The sequence below is a fragment of the Erithacus rubecula genome, assembly GCF_903797595.1.
Source record: "Erithacus rubecula genome assembly, chromosome: 2".
Taxonomy (NCBI): Eukaryota; Metazoa; Chordata; class Aves; order Passeriformes; family Muscicapidae; genus Erithacus; species Erithacus rubecula.
Genome location: NC_136685.1, coordinates 3,166,542 through 3,191,064, shown reverse-complemented (window position 1 = coordinate 3,191,064; position 24,523 = coordinate 3,166,542). Strand labels below are relative to the sequence as shown.

The 24,523-nt window shown below is 49.3% G+C and overlaps 2 protein-coding genes across 3 annotated transcripts; one reads left to right on the top strand and one right to left on the bottom strand.

Moving 5' to 3' along the window:
* Nucleotides 1-2,108: 2,108 nt before the first annotated feature.
* On the bottom strand, nucleotides 2,109-10,296 carry XKR5 (XK related 5). Its single transcript, XM_079298198.1, has 7 exons — nucleotides 10,172-10,296; nucleotides 9,167-9,350; nucleotides 8,914-9,083; nucleotides 8,073-8,282; nucleotides 7,181-7,350; nucleotides 6,584-6,695; nucleotides 2,109-5,867 (listed from the first exon to the last, which is right to left on the bottom strand). The coding sequence occupies exons 1-7, from the start codon at nucleotides 10,227-10,229 to the stop codon at nucleotides 4,819-4,821; spliced, it is 1,953 nt and encodes a 650-aa protein (XP_079154324.1). The 5' UTR covers nucleotides 10,230-10,296; the 3' UTR covers nucleotides 2,109-4,818.
* Nucleotides 10,297-14,983: 4,687 nt separating this feature from the next.
* On the top strand, nucleotides 14,984-24,262 carry LOC306798265 (gallinacin-5-like). 2 transcript variants are annotated; one of them, XM_079298241.1, is made up of 5 exons: nucleotides 14,984-15,076; nucleotides 17,431-17,547; nucleotides 20,978-21,064; nucleotides 23,190-23,316; nucleotides 24,140-24,262. In XM_079298241.1, exons 2-5 carry the CDS (start codon nucleotides 17,502-17,504, stop codon nucleotides 24,153-24,155), a joined length of 276 nt encoding a protein of 91 aa, XP_079154367.1. In that variant the 5' UTR covers nucleotides 14,984-15,076; nucleotides 17,431-17,501; the 3' UTR covers nucleotides 24,156-24,262. The 2 variants fall into 2 exon arrangements, 1 of the variants encoding a protein (XP_079154367.1); XR_013773309.1 differs by lacking the exons at nucleotides 14,984-15,076; nucleotides 20,978-21,064; nucleotides 23,190-23,316; nucleotides 24,140-24,262 and adding an exon at nucleotides 17,653-17,780 and having other exon boundaries at nucleotides 17,436-17,547.
* Nucleotides 24,263-24,523: the final 261 nt, after the last annotated feature.

Below are 24,523 nucleotides of genomic sequence, written 5' to 3'. Positions count from 1 at the left end.
CAAAACAGTGGAACATTTGCAGTTATTTATTGAATTCAATCCCTAAAAATCCCCCCAAAGCTTCTCAGGGAACTCCAAGGACATGAAGGGAGCGGGCAGGGCCCTTTGGTGGTGTTGCTTAGGAAAATCAAGGTATAAAGAGTGTTTTGATTTGAAAGATAAAACACCCTTCAAGCAAAACATGGATCATTTTGCTTCCAGGGTCTTATTTAGCTCCTCCAGCATCCCTGGATCTGTCTTGTATCCAGTGAGGATCCAGGAGGGAGAAAACACTGCTCCAGCACATTGGAGAGAACTGAGGCGTTTCAAACCTGGTGTTGAGAGCATAAAGCATTTTCCTCCAGCCAAATCCAGCCAGGGAAGCACAGTCCTTGGGTCCTCATTAAGCACTCAGTCCTATTAGGCAAGTCCTGATTAGCTGGGCTTACCCTCTGCTCCCCCCCTCCGTGGTATTGTTTAGCCTTGGAGCCATGGGCACAGAGCTGCAGCCTGGGCCCTGCCTTTTACAGGAACACTGAAGGCACCAGAAAAGGATTTGCAGCAAACCAAATTTAATTAAAGGAAGAAAAAACTATCCAAAGTTTCAGCTTGGAAAAAAACTCAGACAAATAACAACAGCCCCAGGGCAAGTAATTCTATTTTCTGTAATGTCCAAGTATTGTGTTTCAATGTTGTTGGAAGTGAGGTGGTTTTTTCCGGGGAAATTTTTCTTGGGCTAGTTTGAGGGGAGGGTGGAGGGGTGTTACATCATTTTGGAGCTGGAGGGAATGTTTTTCACCCAGCCCAAAACCTGGCACCCACGGACAGTGCTCAGAAACTGGGCTGCTGGGGCAGGGCTACTGCCCCACCCTCGAGCCCTGTTGGTGCAATTCCATCCTGCTTTATTTTATTTCACCTTGAAAAATGAACAAGAGTGACCCATTAAAAATAACAAGGCAAGGAGCAGTGGTCAGGACAGCCACGTTCCCAAGCCCAGGCACTCACCTGGGTATTGTTTAATTTCTTGGGGACGTAGCCTCTGTTCCTGCCTGTTTGCTCCTTTTTCCAGATCACCAGAGTGGCACGGCCAGTTCTCCTGGGGAGCCCTTGGGTCACTCCCTGCATTGTCAAAATTCATGCTTGGTTCCTACTCCTGTGTTGCCCTTGACAGCTCCTCTCACCTGTGGCACTGAGCTCTCCTAGGCTGGGAGAGCCATGACCTTCCACCTCTCTAAAGTGATGGAGAAGGTTTCCTTAAGAAAAGATTCACAGGAGGCAAATGAGCAGAAATTTCTATTACAGAGCAGGCACAAGCACTGGACAACCTGAGTACTGTGGGATGGAGATAACTCCTCACTCCAGCCCTTCTGTGGGTGGCTGAAACCTAAATGTTAGTGATGAGCACCCCCAAAAGCTGTGTAGACCCTGGTCTAGCTCAGGATTATTCCTCATCCAAAATCAGCCTCATGGAAGATGCTGCAGAAGGAGCAGAGGGTCTGGCTGGGTCTCCTCAAGCATTTGGGACATTTGGAAGAGAATACCAGCAGGTTGCCTGGAGCAGTTGGTCCACTGCCCCTCTGCCAGCTGCAGTTTTCCATCCTGAGTTTGGACTGGGCCAAGCCTCCACATTGCTCCACACAGAGCAGTGACCTGGGATTTGTGGGATTTCTGCACCCCATGGGCTGATGTGAAGAGAGACCAGAGTGTGGGGTGACCAGATCACCCACCAGGGCACAGCTCCAAGGATACAGCACCAAAATGAGGACTCAGCACCATGGTGGTGACAGCTGGAGCCAGTTCTACCAAACCTCCAGGATCCCATCGTGCATCCTGTGTGATCTGGGGCATCTCTCCTTGCACACACACCTTTGGACATGAAGGCACCGCAGGATATTTACAGATCAATCACTCTTCTCAAGAGGGCAAGCCCCTGACAGTGATTTTCAAACATTCCTCATGGCACAGTGATGCCTGGGAAGTAGAAGGAGATGCCCACAGCCATGGTCTCATTCCTCCAGGCACCTGCTCTGCACTCCACTTCCAGTATCCCAGAGCTCCCCATTTCATCCCCACTGGCTCCCAGTGCAATGTCCTGCCCTCTCCTCTCCTCTCCTCTCCTCTCCTCTCCTCTCCTGTCACCATCCCTGGAGGGATTCAAAACTTCTGTGGATTTGGCACGTGGGGACATGGGTTAGTGGTGGCCTTGGTTGGACTGGATGAGCTCAGAGCTTTTCCATCCTTAATGATTTTGAAACACAGGCACTGGAGGTGCACACAGCATCTGGACCTTGAGCAGCATCTCCCTCTGGTGGCAAAGGAACAAGGAGTTTTGGGGAGAAACTCCTCCCCAGCATGATTTCCCCAGTCTGGCAGCACTGGGAAAAATCTGCAGGTGCACCAGGTAATTGGGGCATCTTCAGTTCTGCCCCAAGAAGACAGGAAGGGTGGGGAAGGATGTCTGAAGCTGTGATTTGCTGATGGAGTTCTCCTACTTCAACCAGGGCTTTAGAATTCACTAAAGAATAGGTTTAGATGGGATACAGGGAAGAAATCCTTCCCTGTGAGGGTGGGGAGGCCCTGGCACAGGGTGCCCAGAGAAGCTGTGACTGCCCCTGGATCCCTGGAAGTGTCCCAGGTCAGGTTGGACAGAGCTTGGACCAACCTGGAATTGTAGAAGATGTTCCTGCTCATGGCAGGAGATTAAAATGAGATGATCTTTAAGGTCCCTTCCAACCCAACCCATTCTGTGATTCTCTGATCAAATACAGGTTATTTCTACTGTGGCTGCAGGATGTGGACCCTGGGTGTAACAAGGCTCTCACACAGGCTGGAAGCCTTTAAGCACAGACAATCCATACTATCCCACCTGATTTCACATTGCTCCCAAGGAGCAGGAGAGCATGGCTCACCTCTCATCATCAGGGAGCAAAGCTTCACACAAACACCTCATCCAAGGTCAGGCTATCAGCTCACAGTGCACCTCTGCACTGTGGATGTGCTCTGAGAAATCAAAGTCCGTGTTTACACCTGACTCCTGTGCACAGAAGTGTTCTTTACTGTCTTTAAATTGTCTCTTTCTTTCCTGACTGCCCTGTGGAACAGTTTCATGCTGGCTGAATCTTTTTCTAACACCCCTCCTTAGCCTTCCCTGACACATTTTCATGTCATTCCCACAGATCCTGTTGCTCAGGTCCCTTCTTCACCCTCCCACTGGAAATCCTGACAGACAACTCATGCTGGGGCTGCAAGAGTAGGAAAAGAGACCCCTCTACACTTATTTTCATCCCCAACATGAGGCACAGACAGAGCAAAGGCTGGTTTGGGGTGTTTTCAAGCATAATTGTATATTATCAAAAGTAGAAAACCAAGCTAGATGAAAATTCCTGTAATGGCCTGGCAGCAATGCTGCCCTGTGTGTGATCCACACAGTAAGAAGAACTCTGAAAAAGCCACTGGATCTGCTCCTGCCTGCAGAGCACAGCCACAGCCTGAAGGGCTGGGGTTCAGATGGACACAGGGAGCCTTCATCCCCTTGGAATGTGGCTTCACTCCATACTCAGCACCAACTGGGTTTTCTGTGCCCTGAGGAAACATCTGGCTGGGTCAGCCCTGAGCAGTGAATGCATCATATAAAGTTTTTTTAATAATTCATCACATGCCTGTGCCCTTCCTGCTGCCTTTCCTGCCCTGTGGCAGCACCAGAGTCCTGCCCACAGCAGGACAACAGCTGGAGAGCACAGCCAGATGTGCTCCAGCTGGCACTCAGCAGCTTGGTGGTGAATCCAGCTAATCACACCTCAATTAACCTGTCAGGTCATGTCCTGGGCACAAATCCATGCCCAGCCAGCCTGGTGGGAAGCACTGGATATTTCTGAGACTATGGTGTTGATGGTTTTAGTTCCTAACACACATAAACCCTGCCTGCACTGGGGGTTTTATGGTGGCACTAGAACTGGTTTGAGATTTGGCCTGAGGCTGAGTTTAAAAGGGAGCATCCAGGCAGATGTGGATTATAACCTGGTAACCTGGTCTAGTGGAAGGTGTCCCTGCATGTGGCAGGGGTTGGAACTGGATGAGCTTTAAGGTCCCTTCCTACCCAAATAATTCTGGGATCCTGTAATCTGCAGCTGGAAGGAGACAAGGAGGAAGTTGGAGAGAAAAGACCACTTGAGGAAGCAGGACAGTGGGCAAGCAGCAGGACATGTCTTTTGGTTGTAATTCCAGGTTCTGAGGTTCTGGTCTGCAGCAGGAAGAGGATCTGCAATCCTATGTGACCCCCAAAAGTTGGTAAAGGCCTCAAGATAAACCTTGTGGTGGGAAAAAAAACAAATCAAGCAACGCTGAGCCTTACTTGAGGCCTTACTCTGCCCAGAAGGAAGGACATCCAAGAGTAAAACCCATCATTTTTCTGATTTAGGCACTTATTTGTCCTGAGAAAACTGCTTTGGCCAGCACTGCAGCCCCTGGAGACAGCAACCAGATCCCACACAGGGACAGGCCAGCAGCTTGTGCAGGCACTGGTTAAAGGACACACTTCAAGTCACTGTCACAAACACGCCAGAGGCAGAAAGCTCTGGCTGCCTGGCAGCTCTGTGATATAAATAAGCTCAATAAATAACCAGCCCTGGACTTTTAGGGCTTTTTAAGGCTTTTGAAGTTCTTCAAGACTGCCAGTAGAAGATGGGAAGGAAGGTGATGTCTCAGTGATGGAGGAGCACATCTGCCCCATGGCAGGGGCACTGTGGGGACAGTCTTTGTCCCACCACCTCCTGCCATACCCTGCTGATGAGACAGTGACCCCAAGGCTGGCCCAAGGTGTCAGTGCAGCCATTTACAGGGTCACTCTGGTAACCCAGACAGGTCTGGCCCCTCTCCCAGCTCCCCCAGTCCTTGCTGGGGACATTTAGAGCCAGCCTTGGGGGTGGAGGTGAAGCATGGTGACCTCAGCTTGCTCCTCACCACAGTCCCCTGCAGGCCACAAGGGTGGGTGTCCCAAAGGGGATGGCATCCCACAAGGGCACCCTCTGTCCCTGTGGGCTCTGAGCCCTCTTTGGGGGGACCTGCCACCCCACAGCTGCCTGTGTTGCCAAAGGAAGAGCTTCTCTGCAGATACTTGTGGGCACAAGCACCCAGGATTGGGCTGATGCTGGCCATCCCAAGGGATAAATCCCCTCCTCTTCCTCCTCCTCCTTCTCCCAGGCAGCCTGGGGGAGGCTGAGCTTTGCTGTCCCTTTGCACCAGGGCCATGCTTGTGGCTGTGGCTGTCCCAGGAGAGGCCATGCCTCCTGCACTTGCACTGAAATACACAGAGGAGCTCTCGGTTGAATCTGGGGAGAAGCCACTGGGGTGGGATGTGGATGGGGGAAAATCAGGCTCCTGCCCTGCTCCATCCTCCTGTGCCATTCCCAGAGCACCAGGGCTGGGTTTGATGGCTCCTCCATTGCCCACTGCCAGTCCAGAGGGATGGATGTCCCTCATGGGGAGGGAAAAGTCTCCTCCAGGCTCAACACCAGGGGGTTTCTCCTTCATCCATCCTCCAGGAAAAGCCTCTCCCACGCCACCATCCCCAAAAGCTGCGTTGATCACTGACAGATCTCCTGTCTTCAAGGCCAGCTTCACCAGCAGCCAGTGGTGATGCTCTGTCCAGCTGTCCTCCAAACACCCTTTGGATTGCAGCAGTGATGAGCTGGGCTCATTTTTGGGCTCTGTCTTGGTCTCTTCCCCTGGCAAGGACTCTTCATCTCCCAAAGTGCCAGCTTGGGAGCTCTCTCCAGACACCTCCTCATCCCCAGCTGCTGCTGCACTGCAGAGTGTCTCCAGAAATCCCTGCCAGATCTCTGTGGACTTGGGATGGAGCAGGCTGTAGTAAATCACCAGAGCTGTGGCACCTGGGAAGGAGCAGAAAAGTGTCACTGAGGAGTCCCAGCAGCATTTTGGTCAGGTGTGGAGAAGAAGCCAGACCTTGCTGCACCTCCAGATCAACAAAACCTTTCCAAAGATGCTGCTGAGCATCAGGTGTATGAGCAGCACACATTTCAACCATTTACGGGGATGCAAGAATCCCACTTGAGCAGCTTTTGGCAAAAGAGGTGCACACTCAACCCAAAGGTTAATCTGGATTAATTGCAGACTGACAGTTGCCTAGCAGGGAGATGTGTGATGCAGGAAACCTTCCAAGTCACAGAATCCTCATCCTCTGGCCTTTAAATGAGACATCAGCAGGTTTTTAAGACAGCTTCCTACTTATACCCTAAACCAATCCAAGACCACAGGAATTGCTCCTTTTCTATCCCATTCCTTTAACATGGTTGCTCTGAAGATCTGGGGAGTTGCACAACTTCCCTCTGCCCCCATCCCACTGGGAATATATAACCCTGCTTGGCACAAAGATGCTCCCAGGGCTGGAGGCCCTCTGCTCTGGACCAGGTTGGGAGAGCTGGGGGTGCTCACCTGGAGAAGGATCCAGGGAGAGCTCAGAGCCCCTTGCAGAGCTTAAAGGGGCTCCAGGAGAGCTGGAGAGGGACCTGGGACAAGAGTCTGGATGCTCATTTCCTCAAACTACTCTCAAAATGTGCAACCCAGACTCTAAAATCAATGTTCTTACCTATTACAGACCCTGACATGACAGCCCCAGTCACAGTCAGGCTGCTCCTCAGCTCTGCCTGCAGGAACCGGGTGCCCAACAGCAGCAGGAGTGTGTTCTCCATCAGCATTATCTGCAAGGCAGAGGGAAGAGAGTCATCACTTATATCCTTCTAGATATGTCTCTCATAACAGAAAACACCCATTTCCCAGATTTTCATAGGTTTTTAGAATAACAAAATGGTTTGGATCACAAGGAAACTTAGAGCTCATCTCATTCCACCCCTTCCATGGTCAGGGATACGTTCCACTATTCTGGGTTGCTCCAAAGCCCCACCAACCCGGCCTTGAGCACTTCTCCTCTTATATTCTGCACCTAATTTATCACTTAAAACACAGAAGTTGTCAAACTGAACTTTCTGCAATGTCTTCACCTATATTTTTCCCACTGACATTGTAAGGCTGCCTCTAAGGAATCAAAACATCTGCCTCGGTGTCCACGTGGCTTTGTCAGGACACAGTAAAACGCTGGATTGTGACCCAGTGGTGATGGGAGAGATGAAAACAAAGAGCCTGAAGCTGTTGCTGTTGTGGAATACAAAACACTGCAGGTACTCACTGCATAAAACACAGCCACCCTGCTCTTGGAGGGGCCGGGGCGGACGTTGATGTAGCAGAAGATGTGCACAGCCCCCAGCAGGCAGTTGAAGAGCCTCCAGCGGCACGGCTGGGACACAATATCTGTCTGCTGGGCCCCCAGCCAGAAGGACATGAGCAGCCAGTGCACCCCTGCAGGGAGAAGGGACTGAATTTTTCAATGTCATTCCCTTGGGGAGGATGCAAACAATCCTGATTTACCAAAATAAGAGTATTGGTCTAATAGCAATACTCAACTGTGACAGACAAAAGATCTTCTAACAATTTAAAGTCACAAAGTCTGTGTTTATTCAGCACTGGGAAGGTAATCCTCTAATACACAGTGCAACATCACAGGTGATCACAAAGTCTATTTATTGACAAAGGATTCAAACAATTACATATTCATAATAACAGCCCCTCCCATCACCTGCTTCCTATGGTAATAATTATCTTGAATTAAGCATGTGTGATTGACTGCTTAAATTAAGTCTGGGGTCGTTTTCATGGGGAGGGGTCTTAAAAGGAGGAAGTAAGGTGAGTCTTCCTCACCCTAAAATCTGGACTTTTTCTATCAATGACAATACAAATGATTTCTGGGGATAGCCCAGTTTTTCAAAGAATGGGTTTCTAATTGCATTGTCTATGTTTCTTTGAGTCCCCTCACTAATTTCATCTTTTCCCATTGTAAGCCCAGCTGAGCAAACATAAAATGACAATCAATTATTTAAATTTCAGATAACTACTCCCTTCTAACTTCTAACTTTTAATTATTTTCAGCAAGGTAACTAAACCCCTGATTTTTTCCTAGCAGCAGGAACATCACAGGGCTGATATTGGGGTGGGGTGTGGGGGAACAAGATCTCAGGTCTTACCTGCCACAGCAAAAACCCAGAAGGAATAGAGCCTGGCAAAGAGCACCAGGGCCAGGACCCGGGTCCCCAGCATCCCTGTCCTCCAGAGCAGCAGGCACAGGAGGACAGCAGCTGGAGGGCTCAGGTGTCCAGGCTTCAGCAGGCAGGTGAAGTGGCTGTAGGACACCAAAGCCCAGGCCAGGGACAGCAGGGACAGCCCTGCACTGACACCTGTATGGGAACAGGGGCAGTCAGGGTCTGATGGAGGCCCAAAGGCACTGCAGAGCCAATGCTCTGTGTTCAGGAGGTGTTGGTAGCACAGCACCCCCATACAAGCTAGGCACCCCTTGATCCTCCCAAGTGAATCACAGAACCAAGGAATCACAGAATGGATCTTAAAGGCCATCCAGTCCAACCCCCTGCAATGAGCAGGGACACCTTCCACCAGACCAGGTTGCTCAGAGCCCTGTCCACCCCAACTGGATGGTTATCAGGGATGAAACTGGAATATTTCAACTAGATCCTGCTAAAACTGAGTGCTCAGCATCATTTTGTGGGTACTCTCTGAATGCTGTCTCCATGGACAGAGTCTGCAGCCCCAGGGCAGCTCCATCCAGTCACTGCCATCAGAGCAGAGATGGACAATGAGCGAGTGTGACCTTGCATGTGCTGTGACTCCTCAACATCCCTCTTTGCACACCTGAAAGCTCACACTTGGAGCAAAGCAACCCCTTTTGCATTCAGCCACTGCAGATCTTTCAGCCACACTTGTCCCTTCTGCTTCTCATCGAGGCTTCCCAGTCCCTTTGCAGCACAAACTCATCACCCCTCGACAGCCTGAACCCCCCTCCTGGGAACTCACCAGGGATGAGTCCTGCTGGCTCCACGGCCACCACCACATAAGCCTGGAGCAGAAGGTGAGGCAGGGTCTGCAGCAGTGCCTCCAGGAGCCGCAGCACACAAACATCCCCGAGCTGAGCCAGCAGCTCCCCGGCACCGCCGCCCGCCTCCGCCCGCAGCACATCCCAGTACCTGCAACAGCCACCGTGTTTGGGGGAGTCTGGGCCAGCACTCGGCTTTTTGGGGTCGTGTGGATGGAGGGGAGTGTCTCTCACCGCTTCCAGAGCCCCAGCTGCAGGAGGTGCAGCGCCAGGAGGCAGCAGCCGGGTGTGTGTCCGTCTGCCCGGAACCAGAGGATGCTGAGGAGCTGGGCGGCGTAGCCGGGCACCAGGCAGGCGGTGGTCAGCCCGAACCAGCCCAGCTGCCCCCGGACAAGGTAGTGGATGATGGCACAGAGCCCTGGAGAAGGGCAGAGAGGCGGTGCTGAGGGATGGCACAGCCACACCCCCCCAGCAACTGAGCGGTGCCATTCATAACCACAGAATCCCAGAATGGATTGGGTGGGAAGGGACCTTGAAGCTCATCGCATTCCATGGGCAGGGACACCTTCCACCACCCCAGGATGCTCCAAGCCCCATCCAACCAGGCCTTGAACACTCCCAGGGATCCAGGGACATCCACACCTCCTTTGTGCCAGGGCCTCCCCACCCTCACAGGGAAGAATTTCCTCCTAATATCCAATGTAAAACTGCTCTCTGTTAGTTTAAAGCCATTCCCGCCAGAACCTCATCTCCCAGCCCGCTCGGAGGGTTCGCAGCCCTTGTCCTGGGCTTATCTCCAGCTGCCGGCTCCCGGTGGCTTTGTCAGCTGAGGCACAGCCACCGCCACCGAGGGACCGGGCCACCAGGAAGGCTCTGATAAATAGCTTGGGCTCCAAAATTAACAAGTAAATAAATACATGTAGGGGGATAGAAAGGGGATCGATTTTTCAAATATGAAAAAATCCAAGAGGACGGCCGGAGCCGCCGGGATGCCGAGAGCAGAACCGCAGGAACGCAGAACAGCAAGAACGCAGAACCGCAAGAACGCAGAACCGCATCTCCCCGAGCGCGGGGCGCAGGGATGATCCTCCCCTCTCCGGTACATGGAGGTGATTTGGAACCCCCGGGACGGCCGCAAAGGCGTCACTGCCAGCATCCCATCCGCCTTCCCCCCGCCCTCGGCCGGAGCGCAGCCCCCCAGCCCCCCGCGCATCCTGCGCGCATCCTGCGCTCACTCACGGGCGCCGCTCTCCGCCGCCAGCAGCGTCAGGCTGAGCCTGGGGACGGCCCCGCGCATCCTGGGAGCACCAAGGGAGGAGGAGGAGGAGGAGGAGGAGGAGGAGGAAGAAGGAGCCGCCGGGGCCGGTCCCGCTCCACCCGCTCCTCCCCCAGTGTCCCCTCCCCGGGCAGTGTGACATCACGGTGCTTGCGTCACCCCCGGGGGCTGGGGACACAGGCACCGAGCGGGGCTTCACCCGTCCGAGACCCCTGGAGCTGCTGTGCGCTGCCACCAGCCCATCCCGTATCCCCCAAATTGTTGTGAGCCGACACAAGCGCACCCCGATGTCCCCCGGGTTCTTGTGCAGTGGCACAAGCCCATCCTGATGTCCCTAAAATTCCTGTGCACTGGCACATGCCCTTCCTGATGTCCCTAAAATTGTTGTGCGCTGGCACAAGCCCATCCTGATGTCCCCTGGGTTCTTCAGAACTGGCTCAAGCCCACCCCGTTGTTCCCTGTGCTGTTGTGCAGTGGCACAAGCTCACCCCGATGTCCCTAAAATTCCTGTGCACTGGCACAAGCCCATCCTGATGTCCCTAAAATTGCTGTGCACTGGGACACGCCCACCTCTGATGTCCCTAAAACTGATGTGCACTGGCACAACCCACCTCTGATGTCCCCAGAATTGCTGTGCACTGGGAAGAACCCACCCCGATGTGCCCCAAATATTTTTGCACTGGCACACGCCCACCCCGATGTCCCCGGTGATGCCCGCGGTGTCCCCGTGTCGCGGGGATGAGCACTAGGTGGCAGCTGGGACACGGTGCGCACAGAGCCATGAATCAATCCCGTTGTTTTCCTGAAACCGTTGTGAAATGAGATCCCAAAGCATCGGAGGTTGCAGGAGCCCTCTTGTGTGCCTTTGCTTTTTATCCCAGTTTCCAGCCCTGCAGCCTCCAGCCCTGATGGTTTTTTAGAAAATAAATTCCCAGCAAGTTGTTGCGGTAAAAATCACAAAGGGGGATTTAATTAAGTGAAAATATCACCTCTGGTTTTGGTGGTTATTGCAGTGTGCTGCAGGCAGCTCCCAAAACTTTGCACATCAACTGGGCTGTTGGATGTACCTGTGTTCTGGGACGTTCATACATTTATTCTTGCTTTTTTAAATTTCATCAAGGTTTTTTTGCAACTCTGTCAATAAAGCCCAAGCTCTGCTGTGTAACAGGAGCCATGAAACTCCTCAGAAATGTCCTTGCCTGGTTTTCCCTACTCGTGGGAGCATCCCCAGGCTCTCTGTGGGTCTCCAGCACTGTTTTTTACCAGGAACTTGGCATCTTTGCAGCCTCAACTCCATCTGACTGGGTTTGGGGGCCCTTTGGGTGTAAAGGACAACCCACTTTTCCTCCTGTCCCACTGCCCTGCCTGTGGTCATGTTTCATTAATTAATGATGATGGGCTGGTGAGCCCAGCTCCAGTGAAGCATTTTAATAAAGTCAGGGGTGTAATTAGGGCTCTGGAGCCAAGTGAAGCTCAGCCTTGGCTGTCTCTGTCCTCCACAGCAGTAAAAACCACGTGCTCCATTCCTAGAAAACAAAATTTTTAGCATACTAAGCACTAATGGACACTAAAGCCTCTTCCAGACCTGAGAGAGGGATGCGGAAGAACCATTTTTGCAAATTCAGCAGTGCAGATGCTGCCAGGGTCTGTGCAGGCACAGTGTCACCCTTCTTGTCACCCACAGAGGACATGTGAACCTCATCATCTCCTCCCCCATCATCATCATCCCCACCCTGAGGTGTCTCAGCTGCCTTTCCTCCTCCTGTGTGCCAAGCCAGGAATAAATCCTGTGCCATCATCACCCCAGAACTTTGCCAGGCAGAGAAGGAGGAAGCCAGAAGTCCTTCCAGAAGATATTCCCAGAGCCAGCCACCCTCCCCAGTTTTTCTGCCAGCTCCCAGTTGCTCTGGCTGCCTCCCAGCCACTGGTTTGGCTGCACTTTTCTCTGCTGGATTTCAGCACCCAGGAGGCTCTTCTGCTAAAAAAACTCCTCATGTCTCCAAGAAAGCTTGGGAGGGGAGAGCTCAGAGCTTCTTCTAGGGCATAAAGGGGCTCCAGGAGAGCTGGAGAGGGGCTGGGGACAAGGGATGGAGGGACAGGACACAGGGAATGGCTCCCACTGCCAGAGGTCAGGGATGGATGGGATATTGGGAAGGAATTGCTCCCTGGGAGAGTGGGGAGACCATGGAATAGAATTCCCAGAGAAACTGTGGCTGCCCCTGGAAGTGTCCAAGGCTGGGCTGGATGGGTTTGGAGGAATCTGACCTGGTGGAATCTGTCCCTGGCCATGGCTCCAGCCCTTGGAGCATCTCCATGGCCTCCTCTGGACTCACTCCAGCAGCTCCAAGTCTTTCCTGTGCTGGGGACCCTCAGGTGAGCTGCCCACAGGTGACACAGACCCAGCTGTTCCTCACGTGCTGAGCCCCCTTTCAGCCCAGATGTTTGGCTGCACATCTGTCTGCAAACATCTCAGGGAGGGGTTTCAGCAGCAGCCCTGCCCTAAAGGACTCAGGGACCAGGGCACATCTTCTTCAGGTGCCACCCTTGCCTGAGGGGATGCAGCAGAGCAGATCTGACAGGTGATTGTGGATGATGCCAGGAGATGCAGACATTCGATTTTTCCTCTGTAGAACACACATTTTTCTTGTGGTCACAAGAACATTTACCTTCCTGGATTAGGTGCCAAGGTTTCACTTCCAAAGCTGTTTGTGGGAGCTGCTCTGTAAAAGTGACCACAGCACAATTTTGTGTAACCACATTGTGGGACCAAGCATGCTCAACACGAATTTAATTTCAAAATAATAAAAAAAAAAATTAAAAAAAAAAAAAAAAGAGGAAAGAAAAGCACCCAGAGGAGCAGCCCAGAGAAACAAGAAGCCTGTGGGCAGCCTGAAAGCTGCTGAAAAGGCTGTGCTGGAAACCTCAGCGAAATAGTTGCTTTGATTGGGAAAGAAAACAAAGAGATCTAAGAAAAATCCCTGCAGGGCATGAAGGGCGAGCCCAGGGAGTTTCTGGCAGGGATGAGCTCAGCCCTGCTCCAGCAGCTGCTGCAGCAGAAGGGCAACTCCCATGGAATGGGGCTGGATTCAAGAAGGAAAGAGAGATAAAAGAGAAGTAAAGGTCCCTTTGCAACAGGCACCTGGATTTATAGAAGTGTCTGTAAATGCATAAAAAGCAGGGAGCCACTGGAAGAATCCTTGGTGAGAAAGGAGGATGCTGTGCTCAGAGAACTCTTCTGTCCATGGCAATAGAGTAAAGATAATAATAAAACTCAAATTGCTGGGCATGGGCTGTAATAATTTTCATAAATAGATATGGCATAAAAAAGGCATGCAAGTAACCTGGTAATGAAAATGTGTTGGGGCAAAAATTTGAAAAAAAAACAAACCACTTTTGCCTTTATTGTTCTTAATTCTTAGATTTGTTTTCCTCACTTTTTTCCCCTACCATTCCCTAGTGCAGATCTTTTCCATGTTCTTAATTGTGCAGATTTTCCTTTCCAAGAGCAGTAATGATGCAGAATTAATGACAGCTCATTAACCCTCTTCCTGAATTTCTAAATTCAGAAGAACTAAAGAAGAACTAAAGAAGAACTGACTTCCCATTTAACATGAGTTTGGTGGGTTTTATTTTAACATAATTCCAGCTGCTGATTCTTTTACTTCTGGGATGATATATTGTTCAGGTTTGTAAGGAAATGTAAAAGCTCTGAAAACAAATGGAAATAAGCCTTGAGTGAGCTGCTGTGGCCAAAGGGTTGCTCAAAGGGAGGAGCCCCAGGGTGGTTTTTTTTTTTTTATCTCAACACATTTCCTGAGGTGATGCTGCAATGGTTTGAAAGCCAGACCTTGGTTCCTCTTAGGACAACAGCAAAGAGGATCCATTGGGTGTCCCCAGAGCTCCCCAAAGCCTCATTGGCCACCAGAAAGGCTGTGGAGGTCCAAAACCCCTCACCACCCTGCAGAAAGAGCACAAAGCCACTCTCTGCTCCTTCTCCTGGGTGGCTGGCACTGATCTGGGACTGTTCCAGCCTAGAGCTCCTCCTGCCTGGTAACCACCAAAATATTCCCATTATTCAGCCTCTCTCAAAAGGTTTTGTCCTTCTTAAATGACCTGCAGACTTCATATCTTTTATTTTTATCTGTTTTATTTTTGTTTGGTTTGAAGCCTTAAGTGTGCAGTGACTCCAGTCTGTCATGAGCCAGTTCTAGAGGTGACAAATGTTGATAAGGGAGAGGAGTTTTTGTTGGCTGCAGGAAATGCAAATGCTCAAAAATTTATCCTGGAAATAATGTAATTCTTGAGAGGAAAAATAAACAACAGCCTCTAAGCAAGAATAAGGAGAAGCTGGTTTTTTAGTTAATTGGGAAGAAAGTTGCTTTTTCTGATCTTTTTTTTAGTATAAAAGCTTTAGAAAACCCATGGGGTTGTTTAGTATAAAGCTAGCAAAAATTGTCTTAATTTCTGAATTAACAGCTTTAACTTCCATAAGGCAAATCAAATTTATTGCAATGCATTGCAAGCCATCAAGAAATCCAGGATAAATTGCTGATCACTTGATTAAAAGGGGATTTAAAATAGTATTTTTTTACATGGAAGTTTTTTCCTATGCCATGATCCTATGTGTGCTCCAGGAAAATCTTAGGACAATGGACATGATCATGACAAAAATGTGTAATAACCTCTTTTAGGTAACTTCCAGGTCTTGAAGAATTTTTCTCTGTGTCACTTCTGGGACAAGGCTCTAACCAATGTCCTGGTCTCCTTTCTCTGCAGTGACCTGAGATTCCAGCCCACCCTCTGCCATGAAAATCCTTCCTTTTCTCCTTGTTCTCCTCTTGGTGGCATCTCAAGGAGCTGCAGGTAAGGTGAGGGACTAGAGAGAAGATGAGAGAGAGGAGAAAGGTCTTCTGTCCCCTTTGGGATGTGACCAGGCTGCTTCCTGCAAAGAATCCTCACAGAAATCATCAAAACTCATTAGAGATTGCAGATGAGAAATTAAATTAGCAGGCAATTACTCCAAGCATCACTTTGAAAGGGGCAATCCCCAAATTACCATTCAGCACCAGTGTTTTCCATGTTAAACCCTGCAGGTTTGTACTTAAATCACTTTGCCTCTGACTCACCCAACAAACAAATTCAATCATGATCAAATATTCTTAAACCACACAGAAAAAAAAAAAAAAAAAAGAAAAAGAAAAAAGGAATTTGGCCCCATGCTGTTCAGATATCCTTTGCCTTAGGAGCTGGGACATAAGGTGGAGAGGCACAAAAGGAGTGCAAAGGAATCTGGATCCCCAAATCAACTCTGTTGTCCAGAAAAAGGGATTTTATTTTCCTATCAGCCCTGAAAATGGCACAGCTACATTTGCAGGGTGCTCTGTGCACAAGCAAGAGGTGGTGGAGATTTGATCTCTGTAGGAACAGGGTAAGGATGGGAAAAAACTGTGATGAACTGCAGCAGGAATGCCAGAAAAGTGGGAAAAGTGTCACATATATCTCAGGAGGGATTTAAAAGCCATCCAGGATGTGGCACTTGAGGACATGGATTAATGGTGGGCTTGGCAGTGCTGGGTTAACAATTGGACTTGATGATCTTAAAGGTCTTTTCCCACCTAAATGAGCCTGATTTCTATGATTTTATCTGGTTGTCTGATGTTATTCTTACCTGGGGCTCTGCCTGTGCCAGTTCTCAGAGGCAGAACACTGAGCAAAGAGTTCCTTTGGTCTGTGCTATGTTCTTATTTAACACACAGTGGATGTTTGGGTGTTTTCAGTTGGACCTTCTGGGTATATTAAAGCCAGAAATTTATCTGTATCTGGGAAGAAAAGTGTTTCTGAGAGCTCAGACTGCTCACAGCCACCTCTGCAGTGCCCCACAGGCCACTCCTTTGTCACCAGGAGTGTTTTATTTACCCTTTAAACCCCCCTTTATTTCTCCCTGGGATCTTCTGGGTGTGCATACACCACTCTACTCACATGCTGGGAATCCAGCACACCAGGGAAGTGCTGGATGCATTGTACATGCATGATATCAAATATCTGTTCCCTGGAACAAGTTCCCCTCTCTCTGAATATGCTGGGTTGTTCCATGGATGAGCTGGAAACTGGAATTAATTGGTTCATGTGCACTCAGCCAGGTGCATCCAGAACACTTCAGCTGCCAGGCCACATTTTTATTAATTGACCAAACAGGGCCAGGCAAGTTCCTGCCTAATTGCTGGTCTGCTCCCTGGGGTTGTTTTGATCCCTGACAATTAGCACCTTCATGGATAAAACCTGTTCTGGGAATAGCACAGGAATGGCTGGAGGCCATTCCTAAAAGGCACTTTAAATGTGGGTATCCTATTTTAGCAGGGAATTCCATTTGGACACATAGGGAAGAGCAATTCCAGATTGTTCAGCCCCAGAGGCCAATGCCTGGTGTGGTGGGTTTGGTGGTATGGAAGTGTTATTCTGCAGGGATTGAGGGATTTTTGGGAGCCATCCATATGGACTGCTGGACACCAGGACCTTTTTGAGATGTGGGTGAAATGTGTAGGGAGGGAAACAACCAAATCTGTAGAACCATGGAATTGTGGAATGGTTTGGGTGGGAAGGGACCTCAAAGACCATCTCATTCCAACCCCCAGCCATGGGCAGGGACACTTTCCACTGTCCCAGGTTGCTCCAAGCCCCATCCAACCTTGGACACTGCCAGGGATCCAGGGACAGCCACAGCTTCTCTGGGCACCCTGTGCCAGAGCCTCCCCACCCTCACAGGGAAGGATTTCTTCCCAATTTAAATCTCTCCTCTTTTAGTTTAAAGCCATTTCCCTCTGTCCTGTCACTGTTCACATCAAAAGTCTCTTCCCCTCTTTTTTTACACAAGTGGGAGTCTCCCAGATGAGCTGCTGCATCTCTCCTCAATTGTGACCTACAAGGTTTTAAGAGCTGCTAAGAGCCTGCTCAGTATTTTTTATCAAGTCTCTGATGTCCATCCCTAAAATCTGAGTTCCTAAGGAACTCCTGGGTTTGGAGACACATCAGAAGAAGGAATTAGAGTGTTAGTTTGGTCATTGTACCCACAGACCTCCTCCTCTGAGGGTTAAACTGCCATGACTCTGTCAGCTCACAGAGATTAAGCAAAATGAAAATCTCTGCCAGAAATAAAATGTCTCCCATTTTTGTTTATTGGTTGGTTTATTTTTTTTTTTCTTTTTTAAGGCAGAAGCTTGGTAAGACCCAGGAGACCTTACATGGAGTGTGGCTATCGTGGGACCTTCTGCCACAGGGGGAAATGCCCTCGTGGCAATGATTACCTGGGGTCCTGTAGCTCTGGGTTTAACTGCTGTAGGTGGTAAGTTCAAGATTTATCTGGGGCAAAGGTGACTTCCCAAACTATCATTTGAATCCCAAGCAGCAGGATTTCCCTCATAACTAATTCTGAAAATCCTTTGTGCAGGTTGTAGGGTGGTGAGTTGTGCAGAATCTCCAGGAGTGATCGCTATTGACTTCACTGGATTCAAGGAATTGTTGTAGCAGCCACTGAGGATTTGTCATTCTCCTTTCAATAAAAGCAAGATCTGGAGATGTTGCATGGCTGCACTGCGTGGTGTTGTCATTCATTTCCAAAAGTAATTTATTTCCCAAGTCCTATTTTCATTAAGAATTTTAAACACAAATTCTGAAATCAATCTAAACCTGCCAGGAATGTGTAGCTCAGCAAAATATTATAAAAATTATAAAAAATAAACCCTCTTGGGTTGCTGATTGAATGAGTGCTGGCAAGTTCTCTACACATGCCTGATAGGGAATTCTCTGTCATGACCAAGTCTGAGATCAGTCACCATTTCCACTGGGGAACACAAAAGTCTTCTCCAGTGTGATGCTTCACAGCACCTCTGCTCTGAAAATTTTGAGTTCCCACCTCCTGATCCAGAGCTTTCACTCCTGGGAACAGCATATTGTTTTATTGTGAGAACTAAAGTCACATTGAGCAGCACAAATTGGTAATCTGATTTTACTCTTGGCATTTCTGTCTCATAGACATTTGGAGTGAATCTGCAAAATGTGTATTGGCTGCAGTTGCAAATCAGGAGATCAGAGTTAGACCTGTGACATTGCTTGAGACAATTACATAAACGTGTGAGAGAGGCCAATCCCACTGTGCCTCTGATCTCTTCTAAGAGATTCAGCCTGTCCTGCCCTGGACCACAGCAGAAAACCTGGACTCCTGTCTTTGCAGCTGCTCCTGCAGTCAGGAGCATCCTTGTGCTGACAAGGAATCCTTGGTGCTCAGAGCTGTGGCTGCCCCTGGAAGTGTCCAAGGCCAGGCTGGATGGAGCTTGGAGCACCCTGGGATAGTGGAAGGTGTCTCTGCACATGGCAGGGAGTTGGATTTTGATGATCTTTAAGGTCCCTTCCAATCCAAACCATTCTGGTGTTCTGTAAAGAGAGGAGAAGTACTGGCTGACTTTTTAAGGGAAGCAACAAACCAAAGTGCAAAGGATTGACTGGAAACCCTGAGCTGCTCATTAGTTGCAAAGCATTTGCCCACCCTTCACAGAATCACAGAATTTTTAGGGTTGGAAGAGACATCTGGAGATTATCCAGTCCAACACCCCAGCCAGGGCAGGGTCACCCAGAGCAGGTGGCACAGGAATGCATCCAGGTGTGTTTGGAATGTCTCCAGAGAGGAAACTCCACACCCTCCCTGGGCAGCTGTTCCAGTGCTCTGCTACTCTCAACATAAAGAATTTCTTCCTCAAGTAGAGGTGGAATTTTTTGTGTTTCAGTTTATGGCCATTGCTCCTCTGAAGAGAGTCAGTCACCATCCCCTGACACCCCTTGGAGATATTTCTATGGATTGTTCAGACCCCCTCTCAGTATTCTCCAGACTGAACAGGTGCAGCTCCCTCACTCCAGGCCTGTTCAAAGCAGATGTTTCTGCAGATGCCTCTGGCACCATTGAAACCACAGCCCTGTGCAGGGCAGGAAGCTGGGCCAACAGCCTCCTCCAGGGATCTCCCTGCATGGAAACCTGAGGAAGTTGCCAAGTGGAGCCAAACCAGCAATTTACAGTTGATGTCCTAAGAGGTTTTTGCACAATCCACAGTAGGTGAATGTTTCACAAACTGGAATGGCACAAGATTTTTGCTCAAGGGCTGAGGGCTTTGCAGGGAGGGTTCAGCCCTTGTAATTTTAGATTCATCTGTCTGCAGCCAGCATCATGCAGAATCCAGTCTCATCATGCTTTCAGCTCACCACCACAAAGAGCTGTCCTTGCCTTTATGGCTGGGGAATGGCTTCAAGAGCCACTTTAGAGTGAAACAGGCTGAAACCCCCGAGGATCCATGCTGCACATCTCCCTGCTTGTCATCCCAATCCCATCTCCCCAGCACTCTACACCTCAAATTCATAGAATCAGAGAATCATTAAACGGTTTGGGTTGGAAGGGACCTTAAAATCACATAGATCCAACCCCCCTGCCATGGGCAGGGACACATTCCACTATCCCAGATTGCTCCAAGCCCTGTCCAGCCTGGCCTTGGACACTTCCAGGAATTAAACTGATGTGTGTGCTAAAGAGCAACAGCACAGAGATGTAGCTAATTGCAACCTTAATGAAACCCTATAAGGAACCTGACTGCTGGATGTAGCTGCTCCCAGCCCCTTTCCTCCTGGGGTTTTGATGCCAAGATATTAAAAATAAAAAAAAAATGGGGCATGGCCTTTTCCCTTTTCCTGCCTGTAGCTGTAGGGTCAGGATTTCCTTCAGTGGTGAAGAAAATAAGATGTCCTGAGTGCTCTGACTGCCATGGCAGAGCAATAGTGATCCCCTTGGGTACAGATTTGCAAACAGTTTGCACAATGTCCCTCCCTGGGGAGTGAAAAAGCCATGAAATAGGGTGAGCTGTTTGGATCAAAGGCATATTCATGTATTGCCTAGAGGAGCTGTGGCTGCCCCATCCCTGAAAGGACTCAAAGACAGGTTGGATGGGGTTTGGAGCATCTACTGAAAGGTGTCCCTGCCCATGGCAGCTGGTTGGAACCTCCAGGTCTCTTCCTAACCAAATCATTGTATTCCTGTGTCTGTTCAGTGAACCAGGCACAAATGTGTTTTTAACACCCCACACACGTCCCCATAACTGCAGCGAGGCTGGAAACGTTCATGAAGGTGCTCCATCAAACAGCAAAGGGTTACACACAGCAAACTCCACCAAACAAAGCCACAATTACAGCCTGTCCTGCCTGGGATTGCCAGCTGGACGGGGATGTCATCCCTGGTGGCGTCTGCCCAGTTATTTTCAAGTGAAGCATAGAGAGAGCGCTTCCCGCGGGGGGAGGAGGACAGAGCTCCTTTGTGTGATGGAAGCTGATTGTTTGCCAAGGCCTGAGGAACAGGGATGCTGTGTGTGTGACCCCAGAGGTGTCCAGCAAACCACAGCACCCAGCAGCCCTTACGCAAGGCGGGGTGACACAAGATCCTGGGCTGGAGGTCTGGGAATCAGGTGTCAGATGAGGAAAGCTCTGCTGGTGTCGGGGGAAGAAACTGAAAAAGGAGCTTTGGGGCTGGACATTTTGAGGACTCAGCCATCCCAAGGGATTTTGTGCCTCGTGGAGAGAGCAGACTGCTGCTGTTGGTGCCAGGAAGCTCTGACTCCCGGGTGCATCCTCCCACCAGTGGCTGGTCACATCCCCTCTCCTCAGTTCTGTCCCCACAGGTGCTTCACCACCTTCAAGAAGGGACCTTCCCACTCACTTCTGCTCCTTTCTCTTCTCCTCAGAGCTGCAAGTCTGCTGGCCACTCTCAGCCATGAGGATCCTGCCTGTCCTCTGTGCTCTGCTCCTCCTGATGCTCCAGGGAGTGACAGGTAAGAAACGTGCAGGGTTTGTCCTTTGTCAGTGTTTTTAGGGAGGATTTGTCACCTGAGTGAGTTCTCCTGGTGGCTGTGCCATCCCCACCAGGGTCCCTCTCACCCCACACCTTTAAGGAAAAGTTCCAGGTGCAGGTTATGCTGTTGGGACCAGAGATGGAGCATTGTTTTCAAGCTCTTATCCTTCCAAAACTGGGATTTGACCCCTCTCTATGTTGGTGTGGAAACATTATCATAGGATGATTACATGCAGGTTGAAGAGCTCTGGGAATCAGCGTACAAATCCAAATCTGACACTGACATGGATTCAGATGGACATGTTTTATACCCTTTTCATTATATAACTGCATATTAATTATTAAATCCATATTGTTCTATTGTATACATTGATCTTATCCAAGCATGTATTCTTGCAATTTTCATCAGGAACCCCTAACATCCTTTTTCATCATTCTTGCTATGATTACATTGTTTCTCATTATTCTTATTATGATTAAACAATGATTCTATTCAATTACCAAACAATCATTATATTTAACAATCGTATTATTTATCATATGATGATTATGCAGGTGCAGACAAAGCTCAGTGTTTATTCCCAGGGCCTTTCCCAGGCCTACCAGACCCAACCTTTCTTTCCAGCCCCTGAATATATTATATACAATTCCCCTGTTTTAGAAACATCTTAACCCTACACTATGACCTATCCTGACCCTTGCATTTCTGAGTCAGCAGCACTGCTGGAGAGGAGGAGGAGGAGCAGGGAGGAAGGGAAATCCTGCTTCCACCTCTTGGCTCCTGCTTTGTCAGTTAATCTTCTAAATAAGCAAAGCAGCTAATAGTTAAAAGGGTTATTTATTACAAAGCACATTTTATTACAATGCACATCAGTCTCAAACGACAATGGCAAAAAGCAATGGCAAAGCAGTGGCAAAGCAAAAGCCTGGCAAAGAGCAGATGGCTAAAAGCAATGGCAAAAGCCAAAGGCTAAAAGCAACAACTCTCCCCAATACTCTTATATAGGACTTTTCCAGCAAGCTAAAATGCAAACTCAGACTGCCACTCCTTAAACTATTAGAGTCCTTGTTTCTTACATGCCAGATTACGTATAGACTATGCATACGACTCATCTTGTTCTATGTGAAAAATGCAAGCAATATTCTCACTATAGCTCTATTATGTCTAAGCACTGTTTAAAACTGTGGGCCTGGAGCCTCTTGCTGAAGATATCAGTATGTTTCAACCTTCACTAGAACTCTCACTGCTACTGTGGCATTTGAAACCTTTCACTTACTAAAAGCATTAGAACTCACTCTACTAACTTACTTCTACTTAAATGTCTACTTGATGTGTGAGTGGCTTAATATACTTCAATCCACCCAAAGGCTTTAATTCAATCCCTGCACTCTGATTTCTCTCTGAAGAATTCAGAGACCCCTGACTCACTGACCCCAATACCCATCCAAGTGCCATAAACTCGCCTGGATTTTTGTTGCAGCCACCTGCTCAGCAGTTGTGGCAGGGGGCAAGCAGGGCTGGGCTGACACTGAATTATCAAAATATGAATATTGGTCTAATACTGATACTCAACTGTGATGGACAAAAGACTCTCTAACAGTTTAAAGTTAGAAAGTGAATGTTTATTCAGCGCTGGGCAGCAGGGTGAGGTAATCCTCTAATACAAACTGCAAAATCACAGGTGATCACAAAGTCTATTTATTAGCAGAGGAATCAAACAAATACATATTCATAATAACAGCCCCTCCCATCACCTGCTTCCTATGGTAATTAGCTTGAATTAAGCATGCATGATTGACTTCTTAAATTAAGTCTGGGGTCGTTTTCATGGGGAGGGGTCTTAAAAGGAGAAAGTAAGATGAGTCTTCCTTACCCTAAACTCTTGACCTTTTCTATCACTGACAATACAAATGATTTCTGGGGATAGTCCAATTCTCCAAAGAATGGGTTTCTAGTTGCATTGTCTATGTTCTTGTGGTTCTGCTCTCCAGCTTCGTCTTTTCCCATTGTGAGGTCACTAAAATCCTAATTTTCTAAGATTAGTGTTTCAACACGGGCTGTGCTCAGCATATTGACTAAATTCTCCTCTGTCTGTGCCCTGCAGGGCTGTCCCCAGTTGGAGCATCAGCCCAGGAGTGCGAGCGCCGCGGGGGGTTCTGCTCGCCGCGCTCCTGCCCGCCGGGGATCGGCCGCGTCGGGCTCTGCTCCCAGCAGGAATTCTGCTGTCGCACGTGAGCTGGCTCAGCCTCCTGCCTGTCAGGGGGAAAAACGGGCAAAGTGCAGCCCTGGGGTGTTCTGGTTTGGAGGAGAGGTGTCTGACAATAAAGGCAGGAGCTTCTCTTTGAAATGGAGAATGTAAACCCCCTTCCTCCAAATTACTATAATTTTGAAATGAAGGGGCTCTCAGGCAACGACATGGGAATTAGGAATAACAGTTCTTTAATAGGAAAATTAAAATAGAAATACAGTATTACAATGAACAGTCCCAATCCTGCCAGAGTCAGAATCCAAGCTGACACCCGTCAGTCAGTCAGGGTGGTGGCAGCAGTCCCATTCCATGGTGCTGCATCCTCCTGCAGGGGCAGATGTGGTTCAGCTGGAGCAGTGCTCCTGGAGAAGGTGCAGTTTCCTCTGAAGGTGCAGAGATGATGTGGAAAGGTCCAGTTTTCCTCTGGAATCCAGTGGGAAAGGCTGCTCTGGTGTTCCAAATCTCAGTTTTTCTCTGGGTAGGAAAGGCTTGGCTCCTGCCCTGGCTGGAGCATCTCCCAGTGGGATGATGGAATTTTATTAGTCACACAGTGGGACTCAATGGGCCATCAGCAGATGATATCTTCCTGGAAGGAGGATGAGGTTGTTGAAAAGATAAAGATGATTGCCCCAGCTGGTTTTAAAGATGACCCATTAGCAGATAATATGTGCCATGGAAATAAGGAATCACTACCCAACCCGGCTCCAACAGATGGTGACAGAATTCACATTTCTGGCCACATCCTGTATTGCAACCCAAGACAGGGTACAGGGACATTGCTGACCCTCACTTCTTTCTTCCCACAGGCGGTGGTACCCCTGATGGGCTCCTGCATCCCAGGACACCAGCTGTGCCCTCCTGTGATGCTGCCTGGAGGCACCAAGCACTGCCAGGGCCAGCAGACCTGGATCCCATGGGAATCCCATTCCCCAGTGTCTCCAATACAAGGTGGTGGTCGTTCCCACTGCCAAGATGTGTATCCTGGTTGTGTGTCTCTTTCCTCTGCATGCAGGGAAGGGAGGAGAGGGTGGGGTGAATTTCTGAACATTGTCCCACCGTCCAGCCTCTCTCTGTGCTGGCCTCAGCCACACCAGCATCTCCACCCCTGGTGGGAGGGGGGACACATGTGACACTCACAGGGACCCCAACTCCAGCCTTTTGGCTCAGCAAGAGGACCCCAGCACCTCTCA

Excerpts from the sequence above, each read along its gene's own strand:
- LOC306798265 (XM_079298241.1), top strand. The coding sequence starts at position 17,502 with ATGATTACCTGGGGTCCTGTAGCTCTGGGTTTAACTGCTGTAGGTG. Across the intron at positions 17,548-20,977 it reads GGGTTTAACTGCTGTAGGTG|AGCTGCAAGTCTGCTGGCCA; the intron begins GTAAGTTCAAGA and ends TCTTCTCCTCAG. Across the intron at positions 21,065-23,189 it reads GATGCTCCAGGGAGTGACAG|GGCTGTCCCCAGTTGGAGCA; the intron begins GTAAGAAACGTG and ends TGTGCCCTGCAG.
- XKR5 (XM_079298198.1), bottom strand. The coding sequence starts at position 10,229 with ATGCGCGGGGCCGTCCCCAGGCTCAGCCTGACGCTGCTGGCGGCGGAG. Across the intron at positions 9,084-9,166 it reads CAGCTGGGGCTCTGGAAGCG|GTACTGGGATGTGCTGCGGG; the intron begins GTGAGAGACACT and ends TGGCTGTTGCAG. Across the intron at positions 6,696-7,180 it reads GGGTGGCTGTGTTTTATGCA|ATAATGCTGATGGAGAACAC; the intron begins GTGAGTACCTGC and ends TCTGCCTTGCAG.